The sequence below is a fragment of the Ranitomeya imitator genome, chromosome 5 (assembly GCF_032444005.1).
Source record: "Ranitomeya imitator isolate aRanImi1 chromosome 5, aRanImi1.pri, whole genome shotgun sequence".
Classification (NCBI taxonomy): domain Eukaryota; kingdom Metazoa; phylum Chordata; class Amphibia; order Anura; family Dendrobatidae; genus Ranitomeya; species Ranitomeya imitator.
In genome coordinates this window covers 517,790,889-517,814,369 of record NC_091286.1, presented here as the reverse complement: position 1 = coordinate 517,814,369, position 23,481 = coordinate 517,790,889, and the positions used below count along the sequence as shown (strand labels likewise).

General features: G+C 45.9%; 1 protein-coding gene across 1 annotated transcript; it reads left to right on the top strand.

Moving 5' to 3' along the window:
• SELENOT (selenoprotein T) lies at positions 1-23,110 on the top strand. Its single transcript, XM_069727528.1, has 6 exons — positions 1-207; positions 7,667-7,777; positions 11,978-12,104; positions 12,580-12,667; positions 20,209-20,364; positions 22,447-23,110. The coding sequence occupies exons 1-5, from the start codon at positions 59-61 to the stop codon at positions 20,334-20,336; spliced, it is 603 nt and encodes a 200-aa protein (XP_069583629.1). The 5' UTR covers positions 1-58; the 3' UTR covers positions 20,337-20,364; positions 22,447-23,110.
• Positions 23,111-23,481: the final 371 nt, after the last annotated feature.

Genomic DNA, 23,481 nt, shown 5'->3' with positions numbered 1-23,481 from the left:
GCAATACCCACTACCCGGCGCTCGCTGCGCAGTGCAACAGTCGCTCGCTGAGGCCAGGATGGCTGCTCGGTGTGTTCCGTGGCTGCTGCTGGTGAGCGGCGTCTTGGCTGCTGTACTGAGCGCGGCCTCGGCGGACGGGAACGGTGTCCCGAGCAGGAAGCTGAGGATGCAGTACACGGCGGGGCCGCTGCTCAAGTTCCAGATCTGGTGAGTAGACATGGCGGGTGTGCGCACAGCGCCCGCTCCCAGCACCGTCCTGCGGGGTCACCTTGTCCCCGGGGTATAGCAAGCGGTCCCGACCTGACCCAGCACGGGAGCGGCGGGGAGAGCTGCGCCGCTGAGTAATGGCTGCACGGAGAGGCCTGTGCTGCAGTGCTCTCAGTGTGCGAGGGAGGGCGCTGTGACTACAGGAGGCTGCTGAGCGGCATCACAGCAGCCGCCACCATTGTCCTTACCACGGAGTGATGTCCCCTGTGGGCTTCTCGGCAAGCTCTGTAGCAGCCTGTAAGGGCACACAGGTGCACGTGGGGAGTCGGGCCCCCCTAGTGTGGAAGAGGGGTGCGTGGGGAGCTGGGCCCCCTAGTAGGGAAGAGGGGAGCGTGGGGAGCCGGACCCCCCTAGTGTGGAAGAGGGGCGTGTGGGGAGCCGGGCCATACTAGTGCATTAGAGGGATGCATGGGGAGCCGGGCCCCCCTAGTGTGGAAGAGGGGTGCGTGGGGAGCCGGGCCCCCCTAGTGTGGAAGAGGGGTGCGTGGGGAGCCGGACCCCCCTAGTGTGGAAGAGGGGCGCGTGGGGAGCCGGACCATACTAGTGCATTAGAGGGATGCATGGGGAGCCGGGCCCCCCTAGTGTGGAAGAGGGGTGCGTGGGGAGCCGGGCCCCCCTAGTGTGGAAGAGGGGTGCGTGGGGAGCCGGACCCCCCCTAGTGTGGAAGAGGGGCGCGTGGGGAGCCGGACCATACTAGTGCATTAGAGGGATGCATGGGGAGCCGGGCCCCCCTAGTGTGGAAGAGGGGTGCGTGGGGAGCCGGACCATACTAGTGCATTAGAGGGGTGCGTGGGGAGCCGGGCCCCCCTAGTGTGGAAGAGGGGTGCGTGGGGAGCCGGACCATACTAGTGCATTAGAGGGGCGCATGGGGAGCCGGGCCCCCTTGTAGGGAAGAGGGGTGCGTGGGGAGCCGGGCCCCCCTAGTGTGGAAGAGGGGTGCGTGGGGAGCCGGACCATACTAGTGCATTAGAGGGGTGCGTGGGGAGCCGGGCCCCCCTAGTGTGGAAGAGGGGTGCGTGGGGAGCCGGGCCCCCCTAGTGTGGAAGAGGGGAGCGTGGGGAGCCGGACCATACTAGTGCATTAGAGGGGTGCATGGGGAGCCGGGCCCCCCTAGTGTGGAAGAGGGGTGCGTGAGGAGCCGGACCATACTAGTGCATTAGAGGGGTGCGTGGGGAGCCGGGCCCCCCTAGTGTGGAAGAGGGGTGCGTGGGGAGCCGGACCATACTAGTGCATTAGAGGGGTGCGTGGGGAGCCGGACCATACTAGTGCATTAGAGGGGTGCGTGGGGAGCCGGGCCCCTCTAGCGTGGAACCGGGCCCCCCCCCCCCCCCCCAGTGCATTAGAGGGGCATGTGATGAGCTGGGCCCCCCTAGTGTGGAAGAGGGGTGTGTGGCAAGCTGCAGCCCCCTGCTCTGAGGTGGTAGAGCCGCTGTCAGACCCTGCACCACCATATGGCTGACATGATGTGGGGCTATAGCCACCATGCAGGGGAAATGTATGATGAGATGTCACCTTCCCTGACAATAAAAGGTAGTTGCGCAGCCAGACCACCAGAGATCTGTCGATCATTGTGCCGAATTCTTGTGGAGTGCCCCCTTCCAGCCTGACTTCTGTACTTTGTGAGCCTGCGTTACCTAGTGGGCTACCACAGGGCTCTGTCCTGGGCCCTGTATTGTTCAACATCTTTATCAATGATTTAATGAAGGAATTGAGGGTACACTGATTAAATTTGCTGATGACACAAAGCTAGGAGGGACAGCTAATACTAGAGAAGAGAGAGAGGATTGAAAAAGATATAAATAAACTGGAGCAGTGGGCAGCAACTAACAGAATAGTTTTTAACAGGGAAAAATGCAAGTACTACATCTGGGCAATGAAAAAAGCATATACAGAATGGTAGGAATAGGGCTAAGCAACAGCACATGTGAAAGACTTGAGAATACAAATAGATCACAGACTGAACATGAGTCAACAGTGTGATGCAGCAGCAAAAAAAGGCAAATGCAATTCTGGGTTGTATTAACAGAAGCATACAGTCTAGATCATGTGAAGTCATTATTGCCCCCTACTCCTCTTTGGTCAGACCTCATCTGGAATACTGTGTTCAGTTTTGGGCACCACATTTTAAAGAAGACCTCAACAAACTGGAGTAAGTTCAGAGAAGAGCGACCGGAATGGTGACCGGTCTGCAAACCATGTCCTATGAGGAATGTTTACAGGATTTGGGAATGTTTAGCTTGCAAAAAAGACTGAGAGGAGTCTTAATAGCTGTCTACAAATATCTCAAGGGCTGTCACATTCTAGAAGGATCATCTTTATTCTCATTTGCACAAGGAAATTGTAGAAGCAATGGGATAAAACTGAATGGGAGGAGACACAGCTTAGATATTAGAAAAAACCTTTTGACAGTGAGGGTGATCAATGAGTGGAACAGGCGGCCACGAGAGGCGGTGAGTTCTCCTTCAATGGAAGTCTTCAAACAGAGGCTGGACAGACATCTGTCTGTGATGATTCAGTGAATCCTGCTTTGAGCAGGGGGTTGGCCCAGATGACCCAGGAGGTCCCTTCCAACTCCACCATTCTATGATTCTAGTGGCTTTCTGATGCAATAATCCGGATTAGAGGTAAGGCTAGGTTCACATTGCGTTAATGGGTTAACGCTAACGGACAGCGTTGCACGGCAAAAATGTCGCAATTAATGCCGTGCAACGGGTCTGTTAGCGCACCCATTGACAGCAATGTTATTTCTGCCTGTAGCGCATCGCTAGCAATGTGCCGTTCTTTTGTGACGGACCTCAGACGCTACTTGCAGCGTCCGAGGTCCAGTCCTCACTAGCACAGATCGGGGATCTGCGATAGCGGGGATGGCGAACGCGGACCAAAAAGAAACATTGCGTTAGCGCAATCTGCTAGCGCTATGCGCTTAACGGATTGCCCTAACGCAATGTGAACCTAGCCTAACTCTGATCTCGGCTTTTTATATCGGACATCACTGCAGAACTTAACGCAGCCTCTCATAAATGTATGAACAGGTGGGCGCTGCAGTCTATTGCCTTCAGTATAAATTCCCAAAAAGTGATAAAATACAACTTGTCCCTTAACCCCTTAGTGACCAGGCCAAATTTTTGAAATCTGACCATTGTCACTTTACATTGTAATAACTCTGGAACGCTTCAACAAATCCCAGTGATTTGGAGATTGTTTTTTTTTTTCGTGGCACATTATAATTTATGATAATGGTAAATTTAGGTCAATATGTTTTGTTTATTTTAAAAAATATATAAGAAATTTGTCAAAAAATGTAAAAAAAAAAAAAATTAGCAATTTTCAAACTATGAATGATTATCCCTTTAATCCAGATAGTCATCCCATAGAAAAACATGAATAAATAACATTTCCCTCATTTCTACTTTACATCAGAGCCATTTGTAAAATGTGGTTTTATTTTGTTAGCATTTTAGGGGGTTTAAAAATGTAGCAGTAATTTTTCCTTTTACTAAGAAAATTTACAAAACTAATATTTTTAGGGACCTATCCAGGTTTTAAGTGACTTTAGGGGTCCTATATATTGTAAACCCTCTAAAGTGATACTATTTTAAAAACTTCACCCCCTGACAAATCGAAAACTGCTGTCAAGTAGATTAACCATTCAGATGCTTTTTCAGGAATGAATGCAAAGTGCCATGATAAGAATGAAAGTGTATTTTAACCACCTAAATGCCTCTAACTTTTGAACAGGTCACTATAGCCGTCAGGCTCTGTGGCCTCTATTTGATCATGAATTGCCATGGCAAACATCAGGACCATACAGTCATGACCTCAGGGTATCAATGGGGATAAATAGGAAGCCCCCTCACTCTGTTAACCATTTATATGATAGTCATTATTGACAGCAGCATCTAAGGGGTTAAACAGATACGGACAGTGCAAACATTGATCGTGGCTGATGCAGCAAGTTGTCAGCTATAGGGGACAGCTGCTGGATTGTCACCTGTATGGGGAGGCTATTCTCTTAGGCCATGTTCACACAGTGCGTTTTTTACTGCGGAACCGCAGCTGTTTTCCATGCAGGGTACAGTACAATGTACCCTATGGAAAACAGGAACCGCTGTGCACATGATCCTGAATTTCACAAAAAAAGCCGCGCTGAATAGCTGCGGGAAAAAAGGAGCATGTCACTTCTTTGTCCGGAACAGCAGCGGTTCTGCACCCATAGACCTCCATTGTGAGGTCAAACCCGCAGTAAAACCCGCAGATCAAAAAAATATCTGCGGGTTTTACTGCGGTTTGTGGTGCAGTGTGGCTGCCCCCCCCCCGTGCCCCAATCCCACCCCCCCATGCTCCGATGCCACCCCCCGTGCTCCGACGATTCGTTCCAAAGTGCATTTTGATCACTGAGATGTAACCTATCTCAGTGATCAAAATAAAAAAATAGTAAATGACACCCCACCCCCCCTTTGTCACCCCCATAGGTAGGGACAATAAAAAAATAAAGAATTTTTTTTTTCCACTAAGGTTAGAATAGGGGTAGGGTTAGGGTATTTTCAGCCATTTTAACCCTAAAAAACACCCTAGAAAACACACAGACTCTGCATAGAAAACTGCATAAAAAAACGCACTAAAAAACGCATCAAAAAACGCACCAAAAAAGCACCAAAAAAAGGACCTGCGTTTTCTGCCAAGAGCTGCGGTTTTTAGTGCAGAAAAAAAAGGATGGAAATCAGGAACGTGTGAACATGGCCTTATATCTCAGGTCAGTTAAAAAACGTATTGGTGGTCATTAAGTGGTTGAGGCTCTGTGCACACGTTGCGGATTTTGCTGCGGATCCGCAGCGTTTCCGCAGCTGCGGATCCGCAGCAGTTTCCCATGAGTTTACAGTACAATGTTAACCTATAGGAAACGAAAACCGCAGTGCACATGCTGCGGAAAAAAAACGCGCGGAAACGCAGCGGATTATTTTCCACAGCATGTCATTTCTTTCTGCGGAATCCGCAGCGGTTTTACATCTGCTCCAAAAGAAAACTGCAGATGGAAAACCGCAGCGGAATCCGCAGTAAAAACCGCAATAAATCCGCAGTAAAAACCGCAGTGGTTTAGCACTGCGGTTTTCCAAAATCCGCTGCGGAAAAATCCGCAGTCCTCCAGGATATGTGTGCACATACCCTAAGAAAAATAAGATTAAAGGTCAAAATTGTCTGCAGTGATAAAGGGTTAACTCTTCAGGGGTCTTGGGAAAAGTGCATGATGATCCTATAAGAGCTGCAGTGGCCCCATTCTCTGCTCTCCCAGAAATGGAGATTGTGAAGAAATGGCAGAATGGATTTTCTTTCTTGTCTGTTCCCAGATGTGATTGGTGTGATGACTACGTTAGTAATGTTTGGGGGGTGGCCGACTGATACAGGAACAGGTGTACACTATGGTTCCAAAGTTTAGGGTCACCCAGACAATGTTGTCTTTTCCATGAAAACTCATACTTTTATTAATCAAATGAGTTGCCAAACTAATTGAAAATCTAGTCCAGACATTGACAAGGTTTGAAAAAAAGATTTTTATTTGAAATACCGTAATAATTTTCTCCTTCAAACTTTGCTTTCGTCAAAGAATGCTCTCTTTGCAGCAATTACAGCATTGCAGACCTTTGGCATTCTAGCAGTTAATTTGCTGAGGTAATCTGTAGAAATTTCACCCAAATCTTCCAGAAGCCTCTCCCACAAGTTGGTTTAGCTTGATGGCCACTTTTTTGGCACCATACGGTCAAGCTGCTCCCACAACAGCTCAATGGGGTTTAGATCTGGTGACTGCACTGGCCACTCCATTACAGATAGAATACCAGCTGCTTCTTCCCTAAATAGTTCTTGCATAATTTGGAGATGTGCTTTGGGTCATTGTCCAGGTGTAGGATGAAATTGGCTCCAGTCAAGCGCTGTCCACAGGGTATGGCATAGCGTTGCAAAAAGGGGTGATAGCCTTCCTTATTCAAAATCCCTTTTACCTTGTACAAATCTCCCACTTTACCAGCACCAAAGCAACCCCAGACCATCACATTACCTCCACCATGCTTGACAGATGGCGTCAGACACTCTTCCAGCATCTTTTCAGTTGTTCTGCGTCTCACAAATGTTCCTCTGTGTGATCCAAACACCTCAAACTTGGATTCATCTGTCCATAATACTTTTTTCCAATCTTCCTCTGTCCAATTTCTAAGTGACTCTAAACTTTGGAACAGTAGTGTATAGCATTAGGTTCGCTTCCCTTCCCGGATGATTGCCGCTCGGCGTAAACATGTCTGTGATGTGCTGCTGACAATCAGATTAGGGCAAGAAGGATGGCACCAGCCTCATCATCCCCCATCATTCCTAGGTGACGAAGGTCATTACCAAACTTCTTACATGGTAAACCAGTGCTCCTCTCATTACAGGCAGTTTATTCCCCCTACAAGGGGGATCTATAATCACTGCTTTGTGGCAGGCAGCCTCTGGGATCCTCACCAGTCAAACAGATCAGAAAATGGTGGCATGTTTCATCAGACACCATGTGTTCGGAGCTGGCAGCACACAGCATGACAGAACCGTCCAAATCCAAACCAAAGTGGTTGACTGGCAAAATTGAAGGGGTATTCCCATTGTGGGCATTTATAAGAAAGCAATCGCACACACATGGATGGATGCTGTGAGGCATTTTCCTTTCCATGTACAGAGCATGCTTCCTAGGGGAGAATAGCGCTGTGCATCAGGGCTCAGCGGCGCCACCTACTGAAGTTCTTGACATTGGTGAATTAATGTCATAGAAGATGGTCTGCTCTTGTGTGTTTTTGGGGAAACAAGCCTGTTCTGTAGGGTATAAACAGCAGAGCTGCGGTCATGTTTCTGTGTACATATAACACCTGCGTACCTCGCCCAGCCAGCTAATACCAGTTTTTAGTGTATTTATGGAGGAAGTTCCACAGAATATGCCATAAGCCGTCTCCACACTAGGGGTCCTCCAGCAACCACATCCAGAGAATATATGGAGAAGTGGTAACACATTTCTGTAATGTTCTCTATTTGGTTCAGTGCAAATAACAGAAGCCCTCGCACATCACCTGCCTCTGATCGGGAAACCGCACACGTGGTCACCATAGGTGGGATCTGCATGATTACATCTGAGTGCATGGGGAGGGGTCCTAGTACTCTATCCATGGGGTTATGGAGCCTGTTACATCTGAATGTGAGGGGAAAGGTCCTAGCACTCTATCCATTTCCATGGGGTAAATGAGGCTGAATCTATCTGTCTGTCTGTCTGTCTGTCTGTCTGTCTGTCTGTCTGTCTGTCTGTCTGTCTGTCTGTCTGTCTGTCTGTCTGTCTGTCTATCATTACATAGACTCATGTGTGCACACCTTCTATTTTGTTCCTCTGCAGCATCTCCTGAGGTTACCGGCGGGTGTTTGAGGAGTACATGCGGGTCATCAGCCAGCGGTACCCAGACATCCGTATAGAGGGAGAGAATTATCTTCCCCACCCCTTGTATAGGTAAGAATGGGATATTCACCGTCTGTATTATGACCTGTGTGCTCATGGGGCAAGCAATCAATAATAGGGTGAGAAAAAGTTTCCTGTAGAAGCTGATGTCTGTTCTGTGATTTTTCCAAAATCATCTGAGAAACGAGGGCAGGAATGTAATTGCAGCTCCTCCATCCCCGTGTGATCACATTTTCTTACACTGAAGGACAGCATCATTATACAACCCCTGGCAAAAATTGCGGAATCACCGGCCTTGGAGAATGTAAGCCCCCCCGCCGAAACACACAGAAATATGGCGGGGGTCTCATGTCCACATATACCCTAACCCCCACTTTATTCTTCCTATGTTACTGGGGAAAAAATCTTGAGGTAATGGTAATCGGTGTGCTATTAATAGACTAGCCGGCTCTGACCAGTGGTTGTGCGCCCTTTTATTGACAAATTTTGATTGGCTGGTAACGGTTTTGGCGGTATTTTTCTGTGATATAACCCCGTGTCAAGCTCCTGTCACCTCAGTCTGCGGGCGCACGAAGAAAGAAGAGCCCACCCTCCCTCCCTTTATTTGTTTGTTATGAGTTGTCGTATGGTTTTATTCGTGGGGTAAAATCACTCAGTTATGGGTGGATTTGGTTTTACTGTAAATTTGGAATTTATTGGAATTTTAATATATGGAACATTATTGGTTATTTATTAATTATGTAACCCAAAATAAAACCTCACGGCCATTTTATTCCATTACTTTCGTCTGTGTGTATTGGGAATGGGTTTTATTGGGGACATGTTCATTCAGTTGTTTAGTTTTGTGCAATGTCTGTGATCTGCTTTTTCTACAAAATTAAAGTCATTTCAAATGGCAACTTTATGGCTTTAAGAAACACTAAAAAAAATCAAGAACAAAAAATGTGGTAGTCAGTAATGGTTACTTTTTTTAACCAAGCATAGGGAAAAATTATGGAGTCACTCAATTATGAGGGGAAAAGTTATGGAATCATGAAAAACAAACCAAAAACACTCCAAAACATCACTAGTATTTTGTTGCACCACCTCTAGCTTTTCTAACAGCTTGCAGTCTCTGAGGCATGGACTTAATGAGTGTCACACAGGACTCTTCATCAATCTGGCTCCAACTTTCTCTGATTGCTGTTGCCAGATCAGCTTTGCAGGTTGGAGCCTTGTCATGGACCATTTTCTTCAACTTCCACCAAAGATTTTCAATTGGATTGAGATCCGGACTATTTGCAGGCCATGACATTGACCTTGTGTGTCTTTTTTCAAGGAATGTTTTCACAGTTTTTGCTCTATGGCAGGATGCATTATCATCTTCAAAAATGACTTCATCATCCCCAAACATCCTTTCAATTGATGGGATATGAAAAGTGTCCAAAATATCAACATAAACTTGTGCATTTATTGAAGATGTAATGACAGCCATCTCCCCAGTGCCTTTACCTGACATGCAGCCCCATATCATCAATGGCTGTGCAAAATTTGCATGTTCTCTTCAGGCAGTCATCTTTATAAATCTCATTGGAACGGCACCAAACAAAAGTTCCAGCATCATCACCTTGCCCAATGCAGATTCATGATTCATCACTGAATATGACTTTCATCCAGTCATCCACAGTCCACGATTGCTTTTCCTTAGCCCGATGTAACCTTGTTTTTTTTCTGTTTAGGTGTTAATGGTGGCTTTCGTTTAGCTTTTCTGTATGTAAATCCCATTTAGGCTTTTTTTACAGTTCGGTCACAGACGTTGACTCCAGTTTCCACCCATTCGTTCCTCATTTGTTTTGTTGTGCATTTCCTCTTTTGGAAACATATTGCTTTAAGTTTCCTTGGTCTACCAGTAGGTTTGCCTTTAACAACCTTCCCATGTTGTTTGTATTTGGTCCAGATTTTAGACACAGCTGACTGTGAACAACCAACATCTTTTGTAACATTGCGTGATTTACCCTCTTAAGAGTTTGATAATCCTCTCCTTTTGTTTCAATTGACATCTCGTGTTGGAGCCATGATTCATGCCAGTCCACTTGGTGCAACTGCTCTCCAAGGTGTGATCACTCCTTTTGAGGCTATGTGCACACGTAGGTTCGGGTCCCTACGGGTTCTACCACAGCGGATTTGATAAATCTGCAGGGCAAAACCGCTGCGGTTATCCCTGCAGATTTATCACGTTTTGTCTTGCGGTTTCCGCTGCGGGTTTTACTCCTGCACTGGTTTTACTATTGATGCTGCATATGCAGCATCAATAGTAATGTTAAAAAAAAAAAAATGGTTATACTCCCCCTCTGACGTCCCGATCTCCTCAGTGCTGCAGGCGGCGGTCCGGTTCCAAAGATGCTGTGCGAGAAGGACCTCCGTGACGTCATGGTCATGTGACCGCGACGTCACCGCAGGTCCTGCTCGCATAGCAAACCTGAGACCGGACGGCCGCGTGCAGCGCTGAGAGGTGAGTATGTCATTTTTTATTTTAATTCTTTTTTTTTTTTACCACAAATATGCTTCCCAGGGCCTGGTGGAGAGTCTCCTCTCCTCCACCCCGGGTAGCAACCGGTGGGCACAGCCCCATGCAGGAAGTAAGCGGATCAATGCATTTCTATGGGTGCAAAATCGCTGCGATTCTCCACAAAGAAGTGACATGCTGCGGGTTGTAAACCGCTGCGTTTCTGCACGGTTTTTCCCGCAGCATGTGCACAGCGGTTTGCGGTTTCCCATTGGTTTACTGTAAACGCAATGGAAACTGCTGCGGTCCGCAGCATCAAAATCGCCGCGGTTGCGCGGTAAAAACCGCAAAGTGGGCACATAGCCTGAGATGCCGATTAACGAGTAGATCTAATTTGATGCAGGTGTTGTTTTTGGGTATGAAAATTTACAGGGTGATTCCATAATTTTTTCCTCATAATTGAGTGACCCCATAATTTTTCCCCTATGCTTGGTTAAAAAAAAGTAACCATAACTGACTACCACATTTTTTGTTCTTGATTTCTTTTAGTGTTTCTTAAAGCTAGAAAGTTGCCATTTGAAATGACTTTAGTTTTGTGCCATGTCTGTGATCTGCTTTTTTTTCTACAAAGTTAAACAACTGAATGAACATCCTCCAAGGCCGGTGATTCCATAAATTTTTGCCAGGGGTTGTAGATTTTCAGATTTGAATGCTTTCTAGGTCTTCCCCTCCTGCCATCTTTCTTTTTTTTCTTTGGGGTAATTGTTGCATGTACATGGATATGCAGTAAATACTAATATTCATATATATCTAGTATAGTTATTACAGTGGTTTTATGTGAGTGCTGGCTGTGTTTGGCCCATACTCGTGAATGAATAATTTTGAGCTGCTATACTCTGTGCTTCCTTTGATGAAGAGAGGCACTGTTTCTGGAGAAATAACAGAACTTTCTGATTATGGATAAACCCTTCAAGGCGATTGTGTTAAAGGTACCTTCACACTGAGCAACTTTACGAGAATGACAGCGATCCGTGAAGTTGCAGCGTCCTGGATAGCGATCTCGTTGTGTTTGACACGCAGCAGCGATCAGGATCCTGCTGTGACATCGCTGGTAGTAGTTGAAAGTTCAGAACTTTATTTGGTCGTCAGGTCGGCGTGATTCGTCATGTTTGACAGCAAAAGCAACGATGACAGCAATGTTTTTACATAGAGCTAACAACCAGCGAGAACGATAAGTGAGTCGCCGTTACGTCACTGGATCGCTCCTGCATCGTTCTGGAGTTGCTGTGTTTGACGTCTCTACAGCGACCTAAACAGCGACGCTCCAGTTATCTAGTTTAGGTCGGATCGTTGTTTATATCGCTGGAGCGTCGCTGAGTGTGACTGTACCTTAACTCTGAAAGTTATTACCTAGCTACAGGAAAGGCATTAACATGCTGTTAACCAGGGCTCAGACCTGTAGGACTCTCCACCAATGCTAAGAACAAGAATGAAATGTCCTGATATACACCACTATATTCATTTTCTCAGCTGAGCACTGTACTTTACTATCTGTGGCAGTCCCGTAGACAATGAGAGGGTATTTGGATCCCTGTTTCTTGGATAGGTGGGGGTCCCAGAGAACCGATATCAGAAAGTTCTCGCCTTTCCTGTAGATGGATGAAAACTTGCCCGGGACAACCACTTTAGGCCGAAATATGTTCCTTGGCCCCGATTTGTACATTAAAGTGTCATGTAATGTTTTTGTTTTTCCTTAACTCTCTTAGACACATTGCATCGTTCCTGTCAGTCTTCAAGCTAGTATTAATAGGCCTAATAATTGTTGGAAAGGATCCTTTCGCATTTTTCGGCATGCAACCTCCAGGTCTTTGGCAATGGGGACAAGAAAATAAGGTTGGTGACCTGGTATCAGTGATTGTTCATAGATAACTTGGATCTGTGTGATAGGAGCAGGCTCTTGGTACAAGAGCTGATTGCCAACTGTCTGGGAAGGAAACCTAGCTTTCTGCACATTGCTGTGCACACGCTCACATGTTGCCTGTTACCCAATATGTATTGCTGCCAGTTTCATCATCTGGTTCCTGGCACCCAAGGAACAAGTGTTTGCTCTGAGACCCAGCGCTACAGGAGGATGGGAATTGGAGACGCTCGACTGTTAATACAAGGAAGTTCTGATGTCAAAAGCAACTTTTTTTTTTTTTTCAATCTTGAATACAAACTGCAACAAAGCTGACTTGTATCAGATCCCTGCACAATGTCTGTGTTTATATTGTATTTTTCCCTAAAATGTTGAGTATCGTAAGATTTTCTTTTAATGTTTGCTGCTCTTCTGATATTGACCCTTCCTCTGCTCATGGTTTCTTGCTAGGTCTACGCCTGCATGATGGTCTTCTTCCTGAGCAACATGATTGAGAACCAGTGTATGTCTACCGGAGCCTTCGAGATCACTTTGAATGGTAAATGTTCTACGTTGCAGTCTGTGACTTGCATGTAGACAGGTTCCATATGGCACCGTGAAACCCATGAGCGCTGGCTGCATCGCCATCTGTGGGTCCTGGAGCATACTGTACAACATCCTGTGACACCCCACCAGTAAATGTTTGTGTGGCTGCTACTGTGGTTGTAGCCGTGCCGGTTAACCTTTGCACGCAGACTTTCACTGCTTCTATGTAAGCTATGAATAATTAACTATTTAAAGGGAAGGTGCCACCAGTTTTCTTGTATTTTGTTTTTTTGTGAAATTAAGCTTAATAGTAATTAAAATGTATTAATGCAATGTTTGCACTGTTTGCAAACATTTCTATATGAAAAATATATATTTTTCTACAAATATACATATTTACCACTAGAGGGTGCATTTTCCATTTTAGACCTCAAGCAGCTATAGTAAGATTTAGCAGCTCTGCCCCAGGGATATTAGACCACCCAAAAGGGGAGGGAAATGGTGATGTCAAGCCTACAACCTGCAGTAACCACCGATTGACCAAACCGCTGCACGGCCAGCTCTACCCTCACCTACTGTATCCTCACCCATCCCTTGTAGATTGTGAGCCCTCGCGGGCAGGGTCCTCTCTCCTCCTGTACCAGTTGTGACTTGTATTTTTCAAGATTATTGTACTTGTTTTATTATGTATACCCCTCCTCACATGTAAAGCGCCATGGAATAAATGGCGCTATAATAATAAATAATAATAATAATAATGTCAGCAGTTACTGCCCCAAATTTGCTGCTAACAGTAAGATTGAAGAGCAGCATCACAGGGCAGCACCATTTTGTGTGTGACTGCCCTGTGACCTGCTATCACCAGCAGTTACTGCATCAGAGGCACAGCTGTTTACAGAGGAGCAGAACACAGTGGGCTCAGCAGCATTTTTTGTGAATAACATTCTTGCCATCCCCCTTCCCCCACCTTAATCCCTGTCCTGTCAGCTGCCCTGCTCTCTCTCTCCAGGTGTCACCTCCCTCTCTGCAGGCGGTGAGTGCAGCTTAGGGTACCGTCACACAGTGCAATTTTGATCGCTACGACGGCACGATTCGTGACGTTCGAGCGATATAGTTACGAGATCGCAGTGTCTGACACGCTCCTGCGATCAGGGACCCCGCTGAGAATCGTACGTCGTAGCAGATCGTTTGAAACTTTCTTTCGTCGTCTAGTGTCCCGCTGTGGCGGCATGATTGCATGGTGTAACATATATCGTATACGATGTGCGCATAGTAACCAACGGCTTCTACATCGCACATACGTCATGAAATTATCGCTCCAGCGTCGTAGATTGCAAAGTGTGACAGCAGTCTACGACGCTGGAGCGATATTGTTACGACGCTGGAGCGTCACGGATCGTACCGTCGTAGCGATGAAAATTGCACTGTGTGACGGTACCCTTACAGGAGATCACAGGGACTGTGTGTGAGGGGGAGGCAGAGACACAGCAGGAGAAGCACACAGGGCAGCATGTGAGGAGCAGAGGATGTGTGCCTGCCTGGAGTACAGAGGAGCAGTAAGGGCTTCTTCTGTCCTGCGATAGAGAGTAAGTGGAGCTGGGCAGATAGCACAGGGCTATAATAAAATGGCAGCTAGTCACACCTACAGCAGTGAGTTGTGCAGCCCACAGAGGCGTGCCCAGCTCACTGCTAATGCTGCTGCAATGTTACAGATAGGGTCAGCGCCGGTCTATTATCTCCTATGTCCATGGGGTGCCGTAATCTGACACTGATAGTGCCCTGCTACTGCTGCAAAACCAAGATGTCAGCCCCCAGTGCATTCTTTAACTCATATAACACATGAAATCTGTTTCACATGCATTTCAAACTTGCTTATAGCAGCATGTTATGCTACATTACAGTGATTTATTAATGACCTACAAACGCGGTACCTTCCCTTTAACCCTTTGTCATTATGTCCACAAAGTTCTTGTAAACCTTAATATGGTGCTGGAGACACAAGCCATAACAAACTGGGAATTGGTAAATTTTCCACTAAAGGGTGGTTTCTCATGTCCAACCCTCAATCCATATGTGGAGCATAACGTTTGGACCAGCTGTGTCTCCTGAACTCAGAAGCAACATTGTTGACTATGAGACAGTTGTGTTTGGGTCAGGAGGGTGGTGGCCGGTCAGTACACGGATTGTGATAGTTGGAAGTGTGAAACTGACCTAAGGCTGTGTGTGTGTGTGTGTGTGTGTGTATCGATCTATCTATATATCACGTTTTAAATAAACCTGCTTTCACTATCGCTTCACTGGGGGACAGGAAACCATGGGTGTATGCTGCTGACACTATGTACAAAAAAATTAGTTCCTCCCCAGCAGGTACACCCCACCGACTGGCACTAAGTTCATCAGTTTATCTTCGTGACAGTAGCAGGTGGACATGGGTCTTCCACTTAGACCCATATCTACCTCGGTTTTTGGTGTTTTTCTGTAACTATTTCCCCCTTTTTTTTTTTTTCTGTACTGTCCATTAGGCTTTCTCTTCACCTCTTATTTTTTTGTTGTCATCCGCGACACTCCCCTCTCCTGCGTCGGCCTCTCTTCTCATTCTAGACCCCGGCCTCTGCGCGGCTTAGGCTACTTTCACACTAACGTGTGACGGCCGTCACAATGCGTCATTTTGGAGAAAAAAAACGCATCCTGCAAAGTTGCCCGCGGGATGCGTTTTTTCTCCATTAACTTGCATTAGCGACACATTGCAACGTATGGTCACACGTCGCATCCGTCGTGCGACGGATGCGTCGTGTTTTGGCGGACCATCGGCACAAAAAAAAGTTACATGTATCTTTTTTTTGTGCGACGTGTCCGCCATTTCCGACCGCGCATGCGCGGCCGGAACTCCACCCCCTCCTCCCCGGACATTACAAACTGCATCCGCTGCCCCGTTGTTCATTTATTTCACAACGTGCGTCGGTACGTCGGCCCGACGCATTGCGAGGGGCCAATACCAACGCAAGTGTGAAAGTAGCCTTAGCCACGGCGCTCTGCCCCCTCACTACTTCCTTGTCGTGTGGGCTATCTGCCTGCTGCAGACACACCCCCTCACCTCCTTCTGTGGCACGGGAAACTGCTCGCCCTTTTCTCTCGGGAGGCCTGCCTCTTCCTCCCCGTGGTCACCAGTTTCCAGCATCCGGACTCTGCATCACAGGAGCCTTTCTAGCCCTTCTGACCCCTCATCACCACAGAACCGTAGGATCAACTCGCGAGACCTCCGCTCTCATGTGGGGAAGCTTTGTTCTGCAGACTGACTCTCCTCAGCATCAGCCTCTTTTCTGTCCCCTAACCTCTGGCATTTGTTAGTGAGCCTGCCTCTCTTCTATCATGCGTAATACTAAAGGAGAGCAATCTCGTCCTCGGCCTCTACTACTGTGGTCAAGCACCTTGTTTTTCCTGTGAATGTAGACTCCATTCTGGTCAGTCTTCCCCTCTGTCAATTTTGCATCATTAGTAATTTCTCTGTCCTTACTGTCCAGGAGTCATCCACCGTTCCATTCCATGCCAGTCAGTAGGGTGGACGCTACTGGGGGGGAGCTATTTTTTTTTTTTTTTTGTGCAGTGTTAGGCTACTTTCACACTAGCGTCAGAATCTCCCCGTCGCAATGCGTCGGGCAGAGATTCCGACGCTAGCGTTTAACGCACTGCACAGCGGAGGCAGCGGATGCATTTCTCCGGTGCATCCGCTGCCGCATTGTAAGGTGCGGGGAGATGGGGGCGGAGTTCCGGCCACGCATGTGTGGTCGGAAAAAGCAGTCCGTCAGGAGCAATTTTCTTCGTCCTACTGCTGCCGGAATCGGCGCCTGCGCTTTCCGGCGCCATTTTCTTGAAGACACACTGCAGTGTGTCTTCAAGAAAATGGCGCCGGAAAGCGCGGACTGCGCAGGCGCTGATTCCGGCAGCAGGAGGACGAAGAAAATGGGTGGAAAGGAATGGCGTAAGTAACAAATTGCTGTGGCATGAAGCTGTGGCACTTCATGCCACAGCAATTTGTTACTTACGCCACCTGATTCCTTTGTCCTGCTGCCGGAATCGGCGCCTGCGCACTGCAGTGTGTCTTCAAGAAAATGGCGCCGGAAAGCGCGGACTGCGCAGGCGCCGATTCCGCCAGCAGGAGGACCAAGAAAATGGCGGCGGAAAGGTATCAGGTGGCGCAAGTAACAAATTGCTGTGGCATGAGGCTGTGGCACTTCATGCCACAGCTATTTGTTACTTACGCCCCCTGATACGGGGCATATATTATGGAGCATCTTATGGAGCAGCGTATGGGGCATATGGATGGGAGCAGCAAATTAAAGAACGGTGGCGCAGGATGGGAGCAGCACATGACAGAACGGGGGCGCAGGATGGGAGCAGCCCATGACAGGATGGGAGCAGCAAGTGACAGAGTATATATATATATATATATATATATATATATATATATATATATACATATATATATATATATATATATATATATATATATATATATATATATATATATATATATATATATATATTTTATTTATTTCTGTCAACATAGTCAAATAAGAGCTTGTTTTTTTACAGGGTTGAGTTGTAGTTTTGAATGACATCATTCAACTTACATTAAAAAAAAAACTGAAAAAGAGTGCCAATGTGGATGAAATTGTGGGGGGCAAAAATGCAATTCCGACTTTTTTTTTTTTTTTTTACGGTATGCATTGTGTGGTAAAAATCATTTGTCAACATTATGCTCTGGAGTAGCACATTGTTTGGGGGAGGGGAGGGTGTAAGGTGTGTGTGTCAGATTTTTGAGACTTTAAGGGTACCGTCGCACTGAAACGACGCTGTAGCGATACGACAACGCTGTGCTTTCCGGCTGGCTGGCGCTCACAGCCAGTGCAGAGAAGCACAGCGCCGAAGGACAGACATGGAAGGTAAGTATGTAATGTTTGTTTTTTTACGTTTACGCTGGTAACCAGGGTAAACATCGGGTTACTAAGCGCGGCCCTGCGCTTAGTAACCCGATGTTTACCCTGGTTACCAGTGAAGACATCGCTGAATCGGCGTCACACACGCCGATTCAGCGATGTCAGCGGGAGATCCAGCGACGAAAGAAAGTTTCAAACGATCTGCTACGACGTACGATTCTCAGCGGGGTCCCTGATCGCAGTAGCGTGTCAGACACAGCGAGATCGTAAGGATATCGCTGGAACGTCACGGATCGTGCCGTCCTAGCGATCAAAGTGCCACTGTGTGACGGTACCCTAAAGCCACGTGCACACCTTGAGTATTTGTTCAGTATTTCTAAGCCAAAACCAGGAGTGGATCAATCAGAGAAAAGTATAATAGAAACATGTCACCACTTCTCGATTTTTCACCCACTCCTGGTTTTGGCTTACATGTACTGAGGTAAAATACTGAACGTTTACACGTGACCCTAATATTTATATTAGTGAGCTTGAACCTGTGATCGTCTGATCACTTGCACTATATACACTGTGATAGGTCTCCTCTAAGCACAGCTGGGCTTGACAGGACTACCAAGGTAACATTGACAGGGGCCTTCTATAGGCCACTGGCTGCATATTAACCCATTGGCATCCCGCCATTATATCATGAGGGCTGAAAAGCCAATGTGATTATCTCAAAAGTTACCACAGTAAAGGTACCTTCACACTGAGCAACTTTACAACGAGAACGACAACGATCCGTGACGTTGCAGCGTCCTGGATAGCGATCTCGTTGTGTTTGACTCGCAGCAGCGATTAGGATCCTGCTGTGACATCGCTGGTCGTAGCTGAAAGTCCGGAACTTTATTTGGTCGTCAGGTCGGCTTGATTCGTCATGTTTGACAGCAAAAGCAAGATTCCTGCAATGTTTTTTCACGGAGCGAACAACCAGCGAGAACGATAAGTACGTCACTGGATCGCTCCTGCATCGTTCTGGAGTTGCTGTGTTTTACATCTCTACAGCGACCTAACAGCGACGCTCCAGCAATCTAGTTTAGGTCCGATCGTTGTCTATATCGCTAGAGCGTCGCTAAATGTGACGGTACCTTAAGTTTTGTGTAGAGGGGAAACTTCCTGAAACTTCCATTGTTCCCACCAGGTCGTGTGCATAATCTGCTGACTTTCACGTAGTTGAACTTAAGCATACACTTCACTTTTAGATAACTTAACCCCTTAGTGACAGCCAATTTTGCCCTTAAACCCATTTCTCTCTCCTCTGATGTGCTAGATCATATCAGAGGAGAGAGAAAAAAATGGGAAATCTGACTCTTTTTTTTTTTTTTCTCTTTTTTTTTTTTCTTTCTTGCGGTTGCCGTTATTCCGTGTATAACGGCGATCGCAATACTGGGGACGGTAGAAGCCAACCCGAATCATGTTCTCCGGGGTCTTTGAGATCAGAGATCAAAACTGATTGGCGATTTAATATCCAATCTACATCATGGAATAGAGGAGGTCCATGCGCCACTCTTTCCCGTGCACACTTGGTGCAATGCTCCTCAAGGTTGTAGCAATACAGAGAAATCCAGGAACCAGGTCACCAGATGCTCTACTTTTAGTGCAGAAGAACCAGGTTTTGGCTGCACAGGGCCTCTTATCAAGCCATAGAGAAATAGACATACTATGGACGGGGTAATGTATGTATGTATCCATCCATACACACACACACACACACACACACACACCCACACCCACACCTCTATGGAAATAGTTTATAGTTCTGGAGGAGATGAATCTGTGCTGCACTTTATGCACATGCTCAGTAGTGACAAGTGCTGTGGGGTCCGGAAAATTGAGGAGTCGGCGGTTTGGCTTACCGACTCCACAGCCCTGCTCGGCATTGCACCATCCGGTGTGATCAGAAATTGCGTTCCTGGGCACCATGACAGCCTGTGCATCAGTGACTCAGATCGCTGCTATGTAGCTGAATTGCAGGTGTGCTATGAGCGCCGACCACAGGGTGGCGCTCACAGTAGGCTGGGATGAGTAACCATAGAGGTTTCAAGGACCTCTATGGTTACCATCCTGATGCATCGCTGACCCCCGATCATGTGACGGGCGTCAGCGATGCGCTCATTTCCAGACGGATGCCCGGAAGCGCCAGTTAAATGTTGCGGTCAGCGTTTGACAGCGGCATTTAACTAGTTAATAGTGGCGGGTGAATCGCTATTTTACCCGCCGCTATTGCGGGCACATGTCAGCTGTTCAAAACAGCTGACATGTCCTGGCTTTGATGCGGGCTCACCGCCGGAGCCCTGCATCAAAGAGGGGGATCTGACCTCGGACGTACTATCCTGTCCGAGGTCAGAAAGGGGTTAACGTACAAATCTACATCCATCCAGTGTCACTGAGGAGTTTAATTATCTTAGGTGTTTAGTAAGTTTCATGTTTTTGCATACAGACCTCTATGGTGGCCACACCACTAAGGTTAGCGCTGACCATGTTATTTTTTTGGAATGGAGTCTGGCTGCCCGGCTTTTGACCAGTAGATTGTGCTTTGTTTTTTGCCTGTCTTCTATTTTGTTGTATTTTATTCCAGATGTTCCTGTGTGGTCAAAGCTAGAATCTGGCCATATCCCATCAATGCAGCAACTTGTCCAAATTATTGATAATGAGATGAAGTTAAATGTTCACATGGATGCGATTCCCAACCACCACCGCTCATAACCACATTTTCCAGCACCGGATTGATTTTGTAAGTATATGGATGTCTGTAACCTTGATCTTCTGCTGAAATAGTATTAGTGCCGTAAATGAAGAATCTAGAATGAGGGTGGGTGTAAAATATTCCCTACCAATAATTAGCAAAAAATAGGGCAGGGCGCAAGAAATGCACCGAGGCCTGCTATTAATGAGGTCACCCAACCTGTTTTCTGCCCAGTATTGGGATGCAATGTTTCCTACATGGTTGTGGTGCTTCATTAACCAGTAAGGAAAATTATTAATTTAGAAAAATCTCCCTACAACAGGGTTCTCCAAACTGCATTTTTATTTTTTTTCTGGACGGCTTAAAATAACAGGTGGCTAACTTATTTTATGATATTGAAAAACTGTAGTGAATCATTAAGATTATCAATGACGTGTCTGTATCCCCTATATTGATATGAATGTATTTTCTGTGAACTCTAAAGTGAGAATTACAAGAAACCAGAGTCTCTAAAAAATCACGGTCACAATTTTATACAGGGTGGTCCAAAAGTAGGTGGACAGTATGTGTAATAGGGTTATGAAGGGGGAGATTTATCAAACATGTTTTTTTGGGTTCAAAGTTCTCACCACACATCTAGATAAGTTTCTTGTGGGGGTCTAGTTTCCAATATGGGGTCACTAGTGTTTTTTTTTTTGCTGTTTAGGTACATCAGGGGCTCTGCAAATGCAACGTGACGCCTGCAGACCAATCCATCTAAGTCTGCATTCCAAAACGTCACTACTTCTCTTCCGAGCTCCGACGTTCGCCCAAACAGTAGTTTACCCCCACATATGGGGTATTGAAGTACTCAGGACAAACTGGACAACAACTTTTGCGGTCCACTTTCTCCTTTTACCTTTGGAAAAATAAAAAAAAATTGTTGCTAAAAGATTATTTTTGTGACTAAAAAGTTAAATGTTCATTTTTTTTTCTTCCATGTTGCTTCTGCTGCTGTGAAGCACCTGAAGGGTTAATAAACTTCTTGAATGTGGTTTTGATCAGCTTAAGGGGTGCAGTTTTTAGAATGGTGTCACTTTTGGGTATATTCAGCCATATAGAACCCTCAAATTGACTTCAAATGTGAGGTGGTCCCTAAAAAAATGGTTTTGTAAATTTTGTTGTAAAAATGAGAAATTGCTGGTCAACGTTTAAGCCTTATAACTTCATAACAAAAATTTGTTTCCAAAATTGTGCTGATGTAAAGTAGAAATGTGGGAAATGTTACTTTTTTGTGTCACATAGCTCTCTGGTTTACCAGAATAAAAAAAAAATAATTCAAAATAAATGTTATTTTCTGTCCACCTACTTTTGGACCACCCTGTATATTTTACATATTTTTTTTTACGGGCATAAGAATGTCTGCTTTTCCACTGTCGAGGAATTTCTGGACGGTTGGCAATGCTGTACAAGAATTATAGCCTTGGTATTAATAAACTTGTGTGCAGTCATTGTGTGTGACCGCAGACTGCCGAATCGTGACAGCATGCGTTTATTCACACACTCACGATTCTCCCTTTTTCTCAATACTATTGGGTGGGAACCTCACCATATGTTCGCAGTTTGCATCCAAATGAGACCTGCACTTTTATCAATACTATTTTATTGGGAGAAGCCGGCTGAGTCTTGTTGGCACGTGATCACAAGAACGCCAATGGCATTGACCATCTGCTCACATTGAGAATTCATGGTCATCGTTACTATGCACATTACACATGCACATTTCGTCAGTCTGCTGTAATATAGGTTTAATATTGTTGCTAGACTCACATTTTAAAATATTGTAGGTTAATGGTGGGCCCAAATGTCTTTCCCTCCTCCATCAATTACTCGCTGCCAGTTATGAACCTCAAGCGTAGAAGCTTAGAACACATTTTTCAGATGTAACTCCCTCTCCACTACCCGTTTACTTGAGGCATGTGGTGCCCACACTGGTGCAACCTGGCAGAAGTTGTCCCCACTTTGTTACTATGGCCCTGGCGTTACTGCACAAGCAATAGCCTTAGTTTACATTGAGTTTCCCATAAAATGTGTGTAGATTTCATAATGCGGCGCCTTGTGTCTAACTAACCTCTATTTCTAACCCCTCAGGCATGACGTGGGCTTTTCTGAAGGGGTCAGCGAGGCTGGTGTTTATGAAGGCCTGCTCTGAAGACAGCTCCTGTTGGTGCAGGCTGGAGGTCTCTGCCATCTCGTTGTACCTTTTTGAAGTCCCACATGCAAGGTTTTTCTGAGTGCTGCCCTCTTATGGAGTTTTACAGCCACAATGCAACGAAATTCTGTGTAGACCCAACCACGTTTTTTGTTTTCAAGCCATTGTTTCATATTGTCCCATACGTCACATAATGCTGGCATTAAACCTTGTTTTCTATTCATCATTTCCAGTGTTGGAATAGGTTATCTCATTTTCATTTTCCTGAGATTTTTGTCTTTGATATCTAATTTTTATAAGAATCTGTTCTTTTTTATAGTTTAAAGTGAAGCTCTAGCAAAAAATCTAAGACTCCAATACTCTGCTACTGTTAGCGTGTAGTTCTCTGGATGTTCTGTATAATAAGATTATATTGCAGATCGCTAAGTTATTCTAAATTATAAACACATTTATCGGCATTGGAGATTCATTGGGGGCTATGGAGGATGGAGCTGTCGTGTTCGAGTTACTGTAGAGTTTTTAAACTGAGCCTTTCTACTAGTCCTCTTTACAGAAGATACAAATTAAGTTAAATAAACCTACCATTAAAGTAAAACCTCAAAATGTGTGTGGACTCCATTTATGTTATACATGCATATTCCCACTAAACCTGTAACGTATCGACGAACCCGAACATCCGCTTCTTCTCTGACTGAAACCTAGGAAATGGTTTTTATATGGAGGCAAACAAAGATGGCAGTGAGGCAACGGGATGAGTAACTTTGCTTCTTAGACTACCGTAAATGCATATTTTCTTGGTTCTCTTAGCAGAAGGTCTAAGGAGGTCCAAAGTGTGTTGCGTTGGCTTCATCTGGTTGGCATGAGGATTAATACCATATATTTACCTCCGGATGGGTACATTTGGCAGACTGATGTCATAACCTCCTCTCAGACTATTAACATTGCCTGATGTAGATCTCCTGAGCCTATGGTTC